General features: G+C 43.0%; 1 protein-coding gene across 15 annotated transcripts in view; it reads left to right on the top strand.

Moving 5' to 3' along the window:
- Positions 1-11,327: 11,327 nt before the first annotated feature.
- The window catches only part of Lmo7 (LIM domain 7), a 202,100-nt gene continuing 197,445 nt past the window's right edge, over positions 11,328-15,982 (top strand). For 10 of the 15 annotated variants that reach the window (XM_029541825.1, XM_029541824.1, XM_029541822.1 and 7 more), the window contains exon 1: positions 11,329-11,616. In XM_029541825.1, coding sequence (XP_029397685.1) covers positions 11,548-11,616 — 69 coding nt within the window. In that variant the 5' untranslated portion in view covers positions 11,329-11,547. Of the gene's footprint in view, positions 11,617-15,982 lie in introns of all 15 variants that reach the window. The other 5 variants (XM_029541827.1, XM_021203121.2, XM_029541820.1 and 2 more) reach the window with 2 other exon arrangements.

The raw sequence follows: 15,982 nt of genomic DNA on the forward strand, positions 1-15,982 counted from the left end.
TTTTAAATTAATTAATTATTTATTTATTTTTGGTTTTTCGAGACAGGGTTTCCCTGTGTAGCCCTGGCTGTCCTGGAACTCATTTTGTAGACCAGGCTGGCCTCGAACTCAGAAATCCATCTACCTCTTTCTCCCAAGTGCTGGGATTAAAGGCGTGCGCCACCACGCCCGGCTGAAGAATTTTTAAATCTCTTAAGAAACAAACCTGTAACCTGAGGGGCTGTGTAAGTGTGAGGACCTGAGTTCGGTCCCCAGCACCCACGCACAAAGCTGGGCCTGGTGGCGCATGCGTGGAAGCCCCAGCGCTGGGGACCTGGAGACAGGAGGCTCCCCTAAGCATTGCGGTCAGTCTAACTAGATCATCCAGCTCCAGGGTCAGTGAGAGACCCTCAATGAACTGTAAGGTAGAGAAAGTTAGAGGATGATACCCAATGTTGACCTTTGGCCTTCCGCATATACATGCAAGATACACAGGCACACCCCTACATTATAATGCATACAAAACACAAAGGAAAGAAAGAAACAGATGAGGAATTTTAGTTCAGCAACTTGGCTGCTCTGGCAAGGCTCATATCCAAAGACCTTCGACTCCTATGTGATCCAGCTGGAATGCAGACTCATTATGGATTACGGTATGATCTGACTGGAGTATAGACACACCCTTAGTACATACATATCTTTAATCCTTCACCATGAAAATAAGGTTAGTTTGTGGAAGGAAGCAGCCATGTTTGGAAGTGATGAATCAGAGAAAGTCTGACAGAGTGATTCATCAGAGATGGGATATGCCCACATCTCATGAGAACAACACAGAAAAGAGACAGAGAGAGACAGAGAGAGACAGAGACAGAGACAGACAGAGTTAGAGAGAGACAGAGACAGACAGACAGAGACAGACAGAGAGAGAGAGAGGAGGAGGTAGAGTTGGAGGTAGAGGTGTGTATGTGTGGCAGTTTTGCTGGGACAGTTTTACAGAGCTAAGTTGCAGAGAGAACAAGCTTGACACAGGTGAAGGCAGAACGAGCCAGAGAGCGTGAGGAGCCAGAAGATTAGAACAGATTGCCAGAGTTAGTGTGAGGCCAAGCAGAGCAATTCAATCAGAAGCTGAGAGAAGCCAGATTGAATCAATCCTCTTGGAAGATTAGCTCCCAGGCATAAGCCTAGGGAGAGTTAGAACAGAGACAGAAATGCCCTGGGCTCAGCCCAAGCCCCATATTTGCACAGCTTGAGTATGGCTCTCATCTTATCCCTTCATCTGAGAAAATAAAAGCAGCATTTACAAACAAACAAACAAACAAACAAACAAACAAAACGACATAAAATTATTCCTTCATTATAATGTTTACAGCAAATTATTATTCCTTCTCCCTTCCCTTCCTCTCTCTCTCTTCCTCTCACCTCTCTCTCTCCCCCTCTCTTTCTTCTCTTCTCTCTCATTTGTTCTTTTGATATCTTACATGTAGTTCAGGTTTGACTCAACCTCAGTCCTAATTTGGCCTCCCAATCTATACTACCACTGGTCCATTCTATTGCTTACCCACTTTCCCAGAGCCTCGCCAAGCCTTCTCAAGAGCATGTGTCACCGTTCATCTTGCTTCAGTTGTCGGCTTCTGTTAGTGTCTCAGTTTTGGCTTCAGTCTCCCCATCTGTGACAGGCAGTGGTCCTTCCCAGTGGTCCTTTGTCTCACTAATGTTGGACATTAGTCACTCCTCAAGTACCACTATGGAAAAGCTAATGTACAGCCCTTTACCCTAAGTTTCTACAACTGAGAAGGGAATTAGTTTTGGATTAGAATGGATTTTAATCTTGTTTCTTCACATGAAATATTTTATAGAACTTTCTGAGGGCTTATTTCTCTATTTGGAAAACATTGTACTTACTACCTACTCTTGACTGCAATGAGAAGACTCCATATAAGGGTACACACTTCAGAGTTTGAATTATGGTGGAAGAGATAGAGATGGCGAATATCTACAGTTGCAGAATGAAATAGTTGTCAACATTCTAGCAATGAATCTTTCCCTTCCATGATTAATGCAACAAAGCTTCAAGCTTTCACCCTTAATTCTTCTGCTTGTATGCCCCCCAAATTATTATTCATGTTGTTAAGATCTAGCAGAAGATCATGGATGCATGTGTACATGAATGTGTGTGTTTGTGTGTGTGTGTGTGTGTCTGTGTGCTGTGTGACTGAGCCATATCAGAGTTTTAGACAGTGAGTCCTCCCCTAATTGATTGCTTCACTAACAGAAATAAAGACATAGATAGACAGATGTCTTCTCTGTCTACAGATAGCTCTAGTTCTGTGGATTTTTTTTTTTTAACTTCAATTACAATGGACTGGACTAGTTTGGTCTGACTAGTATCTTTTGACCCACAGGAACCAATGAGGTCTATAATAGAGCCATTTCTATTTCTAGTCCAAGAACTCACAAAACACTAAACAGAGACCCTGTGGTTTGGTTCCTGATCCCTTTGAACACTCTAACTGATCCCCAATCTCTGAAAAGCACCTCACCTTCTTTCTCGGAGAGTCTTCTGACTGAGCTGGTTATTTGGCAAGTATGTTCTAACTTTTAGGCTGGGAGGACCTGCTACCCTAAAGACAAATTTCCTGGTCGTACTGGAACCGTGAGTGAAGTCAGGAAACCCAGCTTGTGGTGCATTTAAAGCTTCTCCTCACTGTGAAGAGGTGATAGATTGCTTGATACCACTGTGATCAAATGGTAAAGACTGGTACAACCTGAGCCTCTTGTTTTGAGGACCAGTCAGCTCTATAGTGTAATCTTTTTTTTTTTAATTTAAACAACTCATTTTTATTTATTTCATGTATGTGAGCTTGCTGTCTTCAGACACTCCAGGAGAGGGAATTGGATCCCATTACAGATGGTTGTGAGCCACCATGTGGTTGCTGGGAATTGAACCCAGGACCTCTGGGAGAGCAGTCAGCATTCCTAACCTCTGAGCCATCTCTCCAGCCCTGTAGTTTAATCTTTTAATTATATCTTTTTCATTACTTTTTATATTTTTGATCTTTTGGACTAGGGTTCCAATATTGCCCAGATTGACTTCACGCCTATATTCCCCCTGCTCCGGACTGTACCTGAGATTACAGGTTACACCCAAATACTTGGCAGTTATCACAGTTCTAGAGTATGAATAATAGTTAAGTCTTTCCCCATCTTTTTAGGAGAACAAACTGAGCCCATAGGAAGGTTGTTTTCTCCTATTGAATATAGTTAGTGGGAGATTAGGTAGAAATTCTTTGCCCAAGCAGAAAGACATAAAGAAAACCATAAATACATTGTAGGGGAAAGGAGACTTGGTTATTTTTGGCTTTGATTATCCTTACTAAAAATAACTTTCTAGGAAAAATGTCGTCTTTATTTTGTTCATTTCACTGAGCTTCAGGGAGAGAATTTCTGTAAACACAGGCTCATTCCTTCTTTCCCAGGAGCCCCAATAGATTATTTTAAAGCTAATTCTAGGGTAAGTCCCTTTGATGTCATTGCTCTCACTTGGAGAATTGCAATATGGCTGCCTAATTCCAGCTGTAATGAGAGACCCTGAGAGAAAGAAATGCCTTAAATTTATGTGAATAATTTGAGTGTGATGGTGTAAAACTCTTCTTTAGGTTCAAAAAGCAAAAAGAAAAAAAAAGAAGAAGAAGAAAAGAGAGATTCAGAAACATCTTAAGATCTTTACGGTTGGCAGAAAATAACCCACTGCTCTTTAAATTGCTGGTTTGGCCCCATGTTTTGAAAGTTGCCATCTCAGTTGATCTCTTAATGACATGTCTGCCCATCCAGGGGGAAGGTCGATAAGAAACAGGAGCTTCTCGTCTTGTCTCTCCCTTCTTGGCTGGTTAACCATTCAACAGAATCTGAAGATACATTGGGGAACCCTGCCCTAGTGCTCTAGGGCAAAGCTCCCCTCCTCCACAAGCTGCCCTGAGAACTCCAATCTGTCTGCTGATGGTGGAATGCACCTCAGGAAGTTCTTCATGGGCTTTCTGGTACTCGCATTTCCCCCATTTCATTCCTTTCCTAACCATTATCTATAACATTGTGGCTTTTCTCCCTTCCCTGGCTTTCATGTCCAAATACAGAATTGAACCATTCTGTCTGAATACCTTTATGTAAGGGCTGCCAACACCATAATCCTCTCATCGTTATCCCTGAAGGATGCTTTTTTATGGGTTGACATGGAGTAATTAGAGATGGGATCATTGTAATTATTGTTATATATATTATAATCTTTATCTACTTTCTAGCAGTGATTCTTGTTAATTATGCTGCTAGAAAGCACAAGAAATGTGCGTGTGATCCGGATGTTAGTTGTCTGTGAATTCACAAGGGCAAGCACTCTCATGAGCAATGACCAGGCTCAGTAAAAATTTGAATGATTTTATTAGGCTAATTCCCACTGTTGTCTTTTGTCTTCAACTCTGCCCAGTACCAGATCCCTCCTCCTTTTGCCCTGACATCCTTCAGTTTCCTTCCAAGAAGTTTCCCATCCTATTCATCCTAAGTCCTCTCAAGCATACTCAACTCATATGTGGCAAGAAACACAGATCCAAGATACACTTCTGATGTACCAAAATGTTTTCTAACAAAGTCAATCTGTCTTTGAGGACCCAGAATAATGGGTTAACCAGTGTAGGCAAGTTGCCCTGAGGGACACTCAGCAGTGAGTGTCTGAACACTTTTGATGGGTACACCTACAGGGACTGTACTGACATTTGGTAGGAATAAGAAGGGGAGGCTCCTAAATAGCCTACAGTATCCAGTATCCAGTATAGGATTGACGCTCCTAACAAAGAGTTATCCAGTTCCAATTGTTTTTAATGCTTCTACCAGGAACCTACAGTAAAGTAATTTTTGCATTGGCTGCAATAATAATCAGTAGTTTTCATTTTTCCTTTTCTTGTTTCTTGTTTTTGATTTTGTTTTGAGACAGGGTCTTCTGTGGTAGCTCAGGCTCAACTTGAACTTACTACACACTCAAGTATAATATTGAATTCCTGCCTCTACCTCCTAAATGCTAGAATTACAGGTGTGCACCACCATTCCTGGCTAATCAGTGATTTTTATTTTTCGTTCTCACACTAGACACACTTTGTTCTATATATTGAGTTATAAATCAAGAACCAACCAGATAACTGGCTCAGTGAGGAAATCAACAACATGAAGTGGGAAAGGGGTTATGCTTGCATAAAGAAGATATATCCAACTTAGCCAGAATTTGCCAAGACAGGTTTAAGGTTTCTGCAAGGAAAGAAAGGAGCAGCATTAGGGAGAAATGCAGGCAGATAAAGAGGAGATGCACATTTTATGCTTTAAGGGAGAAGCCTGGTGTGGTAGTTAGAATAAGAAGAGTCCCCAGGGGCTCACATCTGAATACTTGGTCCTCAGTTGGCAGAACTGCTTGGGAAGGACTGAGAGGTGTGTCCTTGTTGAAAGAGGCGTGTCACTCTGAGGCAGCTTTGAGGTTTTAAAGGACTGGAGCAACTTCCATTGTGCTTGCGACCTGCTGCTTACCTTTTGACACATGATCTCTCCACTGCTCCTCCTGCCATGTTCCTCCTGCCATGTCTCTGCTCCACCTTCATAGACACAGCCCTGTGAGACTGTAAGTCCAATTAAATGCTTTGTTTTGTAAGTTATATTGTATTGGTCATGGTGCTTTATTACCATAATAGAAAAGTAATCTAATGTAGACGTCTGAGACTTTTACCATGTATTTTTTTATTTTATTTATTTTTGATTTTTTTTTTAATGGAAGACTTTGGAACTTTACACTAGAAAAACAGTTGATTGTTTGCTATTGGCATTGATGAGCCATCCTAGCTTAGAAGACAGTGCTGAGAGCTATGTAGCCTGTGGAGGTCCTGATAAGCAGGAAAGGGAAGCAAGGACTTTAACAGTCCAACTGCGCTAGAGGCCAACTTGGTGATAGTTTGGCAAGAAATTTGTCTGCTTTTTGCCCTTGTCCTAAGAACCTGTCTGACACTAAAGTAAAAAGTGATAGACTAATTTTTCTTTTGACAGAGAAGATTTCAAGTGAGTGTAATGTTGACTATGTTGTGTGCTTATTGGTAATAACTCTTATGCAGATCTACAATGAAAAGGAGAAAATGAAACAAAAAGAAACACAAAATGTACAGTTTAAGAAGAAAAGAAGCTCCAAGAAAATAAAAAAAAATACATGGTTATTTAATTGATGGGGATGGTGGGGAAGAACTATGTGAAACCTGCATTTTAGCAAAGTTATATTATTTCTGAAATCTAGCAGAATGCTGAGGAACTGAACTAAAGAAGTGGCAATGGTGGGAAGAACAGAGTCCACTGGAAAAACAAGGAAAACAAGATTGTTGGAACTCGGAATGGGGTAGACTTGCAAAGGAGAGATGAAGTCCAGCATCATTCCCCAAATTGTGAGCTCTGCGCCATTTACCATCACAGGGAAGGGAGGAGGAAATTAAAGTTTGTGGCATGAGATGCTAAGTCAAGTTTGAACATATTTGTGTCATACAAATTTTCTCATTTATAAAATTAATGTATGGGGGTGGGGACCGAGGTGTGCTGGTGCACACCTTTAATCCCAGCACTTGGGAGGCAGAGACACGTGGATCTCTGAGTCTGAGGCCAGCCTGGTCTACAGAGTGAGTTCCAGGACAGCCAGGGCTACTAGGAGTAGCCATTGTTAAAATTTCCTTTTTATTTTCTTTTACCTATCTAGTAACATTCATTAATTTCAAAAATATTAACAGTTAGCTGGTCTTGATGGCACATGATTGTAACCATGCAACGTGAGAAACTAAGACAAAATCAGGAGTTCATGTCCAGCCTTTGCTACAGAGCAAGTTTAAGGCTAGTCTGGGCTACAAGATATTCTATCTCAAAAATGTATTCCTGAGTTAAGATGCTGCATTAAGGAAAAAATATAGAATTTTTTCCTCCTGGAAATATATTTAATGGATTTATATATTTGTAATAGGAACTTACTAAGTTGTCCAGTCTGGTCTGGGATTTCTGGCTCAAATAATCCTCCTGCTCTATTCCCTTAAGTAGGTGAAACCCAGGGGCACACACCCTACCTTGCTCTTTGAAGGATATTTTAAGCCTCTATCTGTGTCATTGACTATCTTATGTCTTTTAATGACAGCATGGTATCTCACGCCAGGGAGAAACTTCTATTTATTCTACCTCCTCAATTAGGGGAGGTCTTGATTTCTTTGGGATTCTGATTTTGTAACCAGTCACACTAAGATTATTGCGGGTAATTTCTCTAGAGAGTGGAGTAAATTGTGTGTGTGTGTGTTTTAATGGTACAAGACAGGAGTAGGATCAGAGCTGGTGGAAGGAGGAGTGGGATTGCATTGGTCGGGGAAGCTATATAGAAGCTTACATAAGATGAATAAATCAATCAACCCCAGGATCCACTGGAGAAGACCAGCTAGCCTTGTCCCTCGAAAGGCTGAAAATGGACAGCTGAGGTTTTCTGTCTCAAGTCATTCAGTCAGTAAAGGAGACAGCTGCTCTGAGAGAGCATGACCCCAGGTGAAGCTGCTTCTGTGGTAGAAGCCAGCCTAGGATGTGTGACAGCTGTGAGCGTCACACATCCTGATGTGTGACCATCCTTCCCAGTGTTGGGCTGCAAGTGTTCCTAAAAAGGAAGGTTTAGGTGGGGCATGTCTGCATCCATTGCAGATGTTCAGTCTGTATTTCTGTCTTTGCTCGTATCTTTAGGATACAGTCCCTTGAATAGACCATGGGGATTTTTAGCCCTGTGCGTTAAATGAGTTTCCAGAAAGATTGTGGCCCTCGTTTCACCAATTAAATGAACATTGCATTCCATTGCTGATGCATAGAAAATGGGGCAACTGTATTGCTTGTTTACTTATTTAATATTTTGCTGTAGCCCAGGTTGGCTTGGGGCTTCCTGCCCTCCTTCATCAGCTTCCTGAGTGCTGTGACTAAAGGTGTGAGCCACATGCTCTCCTCTATGTTTTCTAAATATTGAAAAGTATCTTAACTTTTCTTGGACAACACATTTTCTAATGCTTAACTTTTTAAACTATTTAAGCATTTAATCTTATTTTGTGTGCCTGAGTGTATGGCTATGTACCATATGCATGCAGGATTCTTAACACACATACACATATGCACACATGAATTACTGCACATGTATCAAGGTCAGAGGACAACTTACAGGAATCTGTTTTCTCCTTCTGCCATATGAGCTTCCGGATCAAATTCAGGTAGTCAGGCTTGGCATCAAGCATCTTTTCCTGCTGAGCCATCTCACTGGTCCCAGATATTTAATTTCCATGAAATAATGAAGCAAAGAATTATGCTTAGGTGTTCTGAGTCGTGAACCTGCCGCCTTAACTCCTTAAGATGAGCCGTGGCTGGTGGCCGAGTTGACTTCAAACCATTTTCAAGGTTCTATACTTCCTGCAATATCTTCATTTGACCAAGCAAAATGGCATCCCCATTCAGTAGGAAAATTCTGTATGTGAAAGTAGATATGTGCACACATGCACGCACACACAAAGTGTGCCTAAAAGAAAAGAATACTGCTTTTGTGGTAAGTATACTCATGGGCTTTTACAACCACCATCATATTTAATTATTATATATATAAAAAAAATCCTTTTGCCTGGCAGTGGTGGCGCACGCCTTTAATCCCAGCACTTGGGAGGCAGAGGCAGGCAGATTTCTGAGTTCAAGGCCAGCCTGGTCTACACAGTGAGTTCCAGGACAGCCAGGACTACACAGAGAAACCCTGACTCAAAAAGCCAAATAAATAAATAAATAAATAAATAAATAAATATAAAATTAAAAACCCCAATCCTTTCAAGATGTTACTGTCTCCACACTTTTCAGACGATGAAATTGGAGATCTGGTGGCAACCTAAGTTGTTCAGGATCCCAGGCCTGTGCACTTCTCATCCTGGGCAGTTGCCTCCAGAGTGAAACACCAGGCTCCGCAGCATTTATTAGTTGCTTATTTTGCTGTGAGAAAACACCATGACTAAAGCAACTCATGATAGAGTTTATTTTGCCTCAGGGTCCATAACGGCTGGGGAGGATTTCCAACCACAGCCAGAAGACAGAGAGAGGAAGCTGGAAGCAAGGTGAAGCTGTAAACACCCAAAGCCAGCTCTCAGCAACTTATTTCCCCAGCAAACCTGCACCTCCTGAAGGGTCTATAGCCTCTCCAAACAGCGGGGGACCAAGTGTTCAAATACTTGAGTCTAGGGTGGGCATTTCTCCTTCAAACCGTTGTGACCACAGGAGGCATTTCAGATAGCATGCGCTGACATAGTAATCCTAAGAACCTCCTATCCCGTTGCACTGGCAATACTGAAACTCTGATGTTTCTATGTATTTCAGTATGATCTTTTGTGTTTTTATCAGGGTGGTAGCTCACACTTGTAATTTCAGCACTGGAGTGGCCAACCAAGGTATGGGGATTGGCATGAATTCCAGGCCATTATAGCTTACACTAATGAGGGCTTGTCTCAAAATATCAACCCTTCCCCACGGTCCCTTAAATAAAACCATCTAGCATTATACTAAATTTTTACTGCATGTTTACTAAAGACAGCAGTTCTGTGATAGAGAAAAGGAGAAAAACATCTTCCTGTTTTCTTTAACCATCCCACTTTCCTCTTGGGTTTGGCTTAATAAGAGTGTAGGCAGTAGGCAGAGTTGGATGGTCCAGTCAGTGGCCTCCCTGAACAATCCCTGAAGTTTGTCAGCCAGCTCTTCTAAACAGACCCAGTGATTACAGCCGGTGCCAATAAAAAAATAAGGCTTCGGGATAAACAGAAACCATCACCCCAATCCAGATGGTCTTCATTCCTAAGAGCAAGTGGGTTCCAACCAAGCCTTTAGATCTAACTTCCAGGAGGCAGGAACTACTGGGAGAGAAATGTGAAGACAAAGAAGCCGTAAGACAAATCCGGAAAGCAGCCTGTTTCTTTCAACACACGATGCCATTCCAAAAAAGGAAGAAGGGGCTTGAGGAGGCCCTTCTAGGGTAAAAAAAATCCGCAATCAAACGGAATGCAGATTCTCTAATTGCCTCTAGGTCTAGGTAAATCAGACCTAGAATCTGCAAACGATGTTTTGGCATCCTAGGGAAATCCGAGCCCGGGTTGATTATGAATTAGCAATTTTATTGGCTTTATTTAGTTATATGTGAAAATGGTCTATGATAATGCAGGATAGTGTTCTTTAAAGATGAACTGTATCCTGGATATTTAGAGATGAAATGTATCCGACTTTAAACCCCTCTATAGTGAGATCTAATGCTCATTAAACAGAAGCTAGGCTGTTTCCGTAGACAAGTTTCTCTGCCATACGTTTGAAAATTTTTTTAATCACACACACACACACACACACACACACACACACACACACACACACACCAGCAACCAATCAGGAAAAAAAAGAATGAAAGGTTGCTTCTCCTCCAGAAAAGAAGGGCTGATCTTATTTTCTTCGGTAGGTCAAGTACCCTGGTTGAAGCCCGGAGAGTCCCCAGAGTAGCCTTGGAGAGATCGCAGGCATTGGACCACCTGTGCATCTTGCTGGCCAGGTCCGTTGCACCTACTCAGACTCTGCTCACCCTGAATAACCTGTCGCCGTTGCCACACCACGAAGGGTACAGGTTTTGACTCTCCGGGGGAGAGCGGGCCAATGTCCAGAACTAGGCCAAGCAGGCAGGAGAGGTGGGAGAAAAGCCAAGATTTTTCGGTTCACCGAACCCTTGTGGCGAGAGGGGAAATGAAGCCACAGGTCTTCGCAACCGACCCACCTGCGATCTGGGAGGAGCGACGCCAGCCCAGACTAGGGGACCAGCCGCCAGTGCCCAGGCCGGTACCCTCACCTGCGGCCGGAAGCCGGGGCGGTGGCGGGGACCGCGCAGCATCTGGGGCCGGTCAGCGGGCTCCGTGGAGCCGGAGGGTAGTGGCGGGGAGGCCTGGCGGCTCCGCGTCCCCGCGGGGGAAGTTTCTTGGCCCGGAAAGGTGCAATTGTGTGCAGCTATTCCTGGTATGTCAGGCCGCAGGCAGAAGGGGCGCCGCCTCCCGAGAGAGCCCGGGACAGGGAAAGAGGGTAGAGGCGGGAAGGATGCCGGCTGGGGCGCATCTCCCCGCCCAGATAATTCTGACCAGAGAGGTGGCTGCAAGGACCCTGGCGAGGGGCAAGGACGGAAGCTGGGACCGGCCCGTAGGGGGTGGGCCGGGGCGTGGCTACGGTCGAGGGCGGTGACAGCGCTTGCGACTTTTGAAGTTCCCAGGAGTCCCGGCTCCCTGTGCACACCGCTTCCAGTTGCCTCTTCACCTCCTCCTGCTCCAGTCAGGCTGGACTTGAGCGGATTTCTGGAGTTTCGAGAAAGCAACTCCTGCAAGTTCTACTAGGTTCCTGAACTTAAACTGCTCGTCGCTACAAAGGGCGGGGGACGCGTGGCGTGGGAGCTCTGGGTCCCGGCGCGCACCCACTGAGCTGCTTTTTCCCTCTCTTGCCCTTGTCATGGAAGGGATGGAGGACGCCGAGGCCGATTGCTCTGTTGCATTCGCGGAGGCTCAGAGATGGGTGGAGGTGAGTGTCTTTTACAGTTCTTTGCAGATGAATTTGCACTTTCCGTGCCCGAGTCTTCTTGGGTTTCCAACCAATCTGAGCTTACGTCCGGTGACCTAGGCTGAGTAAAGAGGCAGTTTTGGGTACTGTGAAAAAATTTCCCTTTCTAGTCTCCTGATGCCTATCCCTCCTCAGACTTTCTTGCAGATCTCCCAGCGCTCGTCCACTAGGTTTGGGTACTGCACTTCCCAATAAGCGGGGCACAGAACTAGGCTGGGGACCTTGGGTGCATTTCTTTGGGATGCAGATGCTTATCACGCACCTGGATAGCCAGTGTATTCAGTATGGAGTGTGAGGCTAGAGAGTTGGGGGGCTGCCATCCTTCCCTCTCCCCCTCTCTTCCTCTCGAGTTGAGAAACTAAAATATCCTAGGCTCCTTTACAGAAGGCGTGTTATTCTTCCAGCTGTGCCTCACAGACAAGATCTTCTGTTCCTTTTATTCTCATGAAGGAGAGATAGTCTCGACACGGTCGCCTTCGGACTAGCCTGTTTTATTCCGTAGCTGACCACCTGGGTGTGTTTGTGATTGAACTCAAGGCACCCCACACCTGGGCTCTAGTACCGAGTTACAACTCTAGACTCATAAGGTGACTTTCCGGATGGGTCAAAAGAATCTTTCCCAAAGTGGGACTCAGAGTAACCGATCGTTATAAAATTGTTGCCCACACCAACACTGACGTCATTTTGTAGTTATTGGTGCCACATGCTGCTGTATCCAACAGCTAGGGAATTTAATTCAGGGCCTGGGGCATGCTAGATAAGAGTGAGCTACTCCCGAGTCACACCTGCAGCCCCTCAATCTATCTAAAAATTCAAATTAGGCTATCAAGAATATAGGGGAAGCTATTTTTTTAAAGTAATTTTATTTTATGTTTTAAAGAAATACGTGTAGGGTCCCACTAGCTTTAGGTCCCGTATTTGGGTCTCTAGCACCCATGGAAAAAAGTCACTACAACTCCGTGACAGGCAGGGCTGCTGAGGCAGAAGTATTTAGTGTGACTTGGCCAAAATGGTGGCTTCCAAGTATATACTCCCACCCCTATTGGAATCCACATCCACATACACACACACACACACACACACACACACACACACACACACACACACACACACACACACACACATCTACAAACACACACACACACATACCTACAAACACTCACATACACTCACACACTCACACACACATACCTACAAACACTCACACACACATATACATACCTACAAATACTCACACAATACACACTAACACACACAAACATACTTACAAACACACTCACACATGCTCATACACACACACATATATACCTACAAACACACACACATACACTCACACACACATACATACCTACAAACACTCACATGCACACACACATATACACATTTTAAAACATCATGTGCTTATGAGGAAAAAATAAAATTATTAAATGTTAAATGCTATACTTCTGTTTAGTAAGAGGGCAGGAGATGTGAGTGAACTCACTTTCTAGATGATAAAATGTCTTAGACGTTAGCTTTTGGTGCCTTTATAGGCTGAAACTTTGAGCTGTGCCAAGGTGACTTGGAGAGATGGGAGGGAGGGTATGGAAGGCTGGGAGAAGTTACAAACACTGTATTCAGAATTGAAATGAGAGTGGAAAAATCCCAGCAATGGAGTTAAGAGAAAAAATAACTTTGCTCATTCATAAACCTGGAAAAGTGGAGGCTTCACCTGTAATTTTCCATCAGTGGTGTTTGCTCTGCACGATTTCAGAAAGCAAGCTGAACTCAACATTCTCTTTTTGCGTGATGGACGGGGGTAAGGGACCATTTCCATTCACACCTCCGAGTCTGGGTGGTATTGACAATTTGGGGTCATTCACAGCTCATAGGTGGTGTTGCAAGACTTACACTTGTTCCTGAAACTGTGCATATCATTCTTTTCTTACCCAGTGGTTAGTATCTGGATCTTAAGAAAGTCAGTACTACTTGTGTATCTTAGCATGCTTACGATTGTGTCCGAGTTCTGTGAACAATTTGCATACTACGACCTCCTTGCAAGTGTGATGGTCTAAAAGATAATCATTATGTGTGTGCGTCTTCCCCCTCAGTCCCAGTCTGTGGAAAGTCTTAGCAGCAGTGGTTTGACAACTTGGTATGTTCTTTATTTATGAAAAGTACAGAGTTTCTAAAGCTACTGTCAGATCCCTTTAATATAGCTACAGAAATTAAAATTAATTTTTTTTTACTCCTCACACTAGTTCGACTACTGTTAAGTGTTTTTGAAGATATTTGAATGGGTTTTATATTCATATTTGTTTATTTATTCATTTATTTATTTTGAGACATGGTAGCCTTGGATATCCTGGAACTCATTATGTAGACCAGGCTGGCTTTGAACTCTTGGAGATCACCTGTTCTGGTTCTAGAGTGCTGGGACTAAAGGTGTTCAGTATCACACCTGGCCTCATATTCTTATCTAAAAATTTTATCATCTATTCTTTAGGACTCTGGGCATTTGAAGTCATGCTAGTTGGTTCTCTTGTTAGGGCTGTTTGTTTGTTTGTTTGTTTTGTTTTTTTCGACTAAGGCACATATTAAAGATATTCCTTTGCCCAAAGAGGCAGAATGTCTGACTTTCGTTGCCGTAGCCTATTGCTTTCAAGAACCCTTAGTTTGAAGATAAAGTGTTAATTTCAAGGTATTTTCTGAAGCATTTTGGACCGTGATGAGGTAGTATCATATAGTTCTCTTGTTTGTTAATATTCTCTTCTTTGTTCTTTCTGTGGGTTTTCTCTACATGGCTTCTGATTCATTTATCTCTTGTGTACAGGTATGTACATATGCCATAACCTGTAGTATTGCATAGAATATAGCCTGCTGTTTAAATTGTCACCTAAAGTTTTATAGGGAACTATATTTTTCTACTGTGGTGTTGTGGGGGACTAAACATAGCCACCTTATGTATGATGTAGGTGCTCTTCCACTGAGCTACCTGCCCAACCGTTTCAGCTGCAGTTTTGACTCTCCCAAGGTCAAGAAAGTCCAATAACCTGGTAAAACTTTAAATGATGACCAGACTCCATGTCGGTATGAACTTCCCATTTCTTACCTGTGATGGCAAATGCACAATGTGTTATTCTTCAAACAAAAATTGATGTTATTAAAGTTTATTTTGAGGGGATTTATGGAGCAGGTGGGATGTGATGACTCTTGTTACTCTACTGGTTTCTCTTTTGCTTCGTTTGAAATTATACTTTGATTCTTAAGAAAAAAAAATGAAGATACTAAGCAGGTTTGTCCACTCGGGAATTAATTCTGCAGTGAAAACAAATGCAGAACTGGATCCCTTTTAGATATTGCAACAGAATGACATCAGATGATTATCTAGGTGGAAATGTTGTTTGGAATATTAATAATGTAGCAGGGCTAGTTTATGATTAAACATTGGCTTAACACAGCGTGAGCAGTGGTTTGCAGGCAAAGCCCTCCTAGCAAGGTCATAGAGTAGATAGATGATGGAGTGGTTGAAAGCACAGCCTAGACTCACTAATTTTAGTTCGCTTCTGCTGTACCTTTTAATTTCCTATACCTAATAGTTTCCTCTGTCTGCTTAGGGACAAACCCTTAACTTAAACAGATAAAGTACTGATGAGATTAAAAGCCAGGGGTGCTGTTCACAGCTTGATCACTGGTTTCCAGGCTGTGAGTTCTTGCTCTCTAGGTATGCCTCTTAGGCAGAGCTGTGTTTATGGCTCACTTGATTTGCTGCTTCCCCGCTCCTCCTCCCCCCCTCCCCGCCCCCTCCCCGCCCCCTTCCTGCTATCTCTGGTTTTGAGTCTTTCAGTATCACTATCATCTTGTAAAAGCACAGAAGGGTGCCAGCATGGGTATGTCGCCAAGTCTGGCACCAGAATAAGAGTCCTGGATCTTTGTTTACTTCCCATTGGTCTGGTCTTCCACCTCTCCTAAGTTTTACCCTTCCAAGACATTCTGTCACTAGGCCTGTTTGGCTTGTCTCTGTGCAGAAGGAGTTTAGAAATGTAAAGAATCCCTTGGTTTTAAACAATTGTACTTTCTGGGTCCATCACTGGTATAAGCACAATTCTACCCTTCATCCTCACTAAATTGTATCCTTTCTATCCATGGCTGTGGACCTCAGGTCTGTAAGATACTGAATGATCACTGCTCGCTAGTGTAGTCTATAAGGCGAAAGAACACTCTTGGATGTGTGCTGTTGCTTTTGAAAAGCAACAAATATTCAAATATTCATTTGGAAATGTTTCTAAAACCAGAGAAGTGTATTTGGTAATACATGTAATTTCCTTCCTTTCCTTTCCTTTCCTTT

This window comes from Mus pahari, chromosome 8 (assembly GCF_900095145.1).
Source record: "Mus pahari chromosome 8, PAHARI_EIJ_v1.1, whole genome shotgun sequence".
Lineage (NCBI taxonomy): Eukaryota > Metazoa > Chordata > Mammalia > Rodentia > Muridae > Mus > Mus pahari.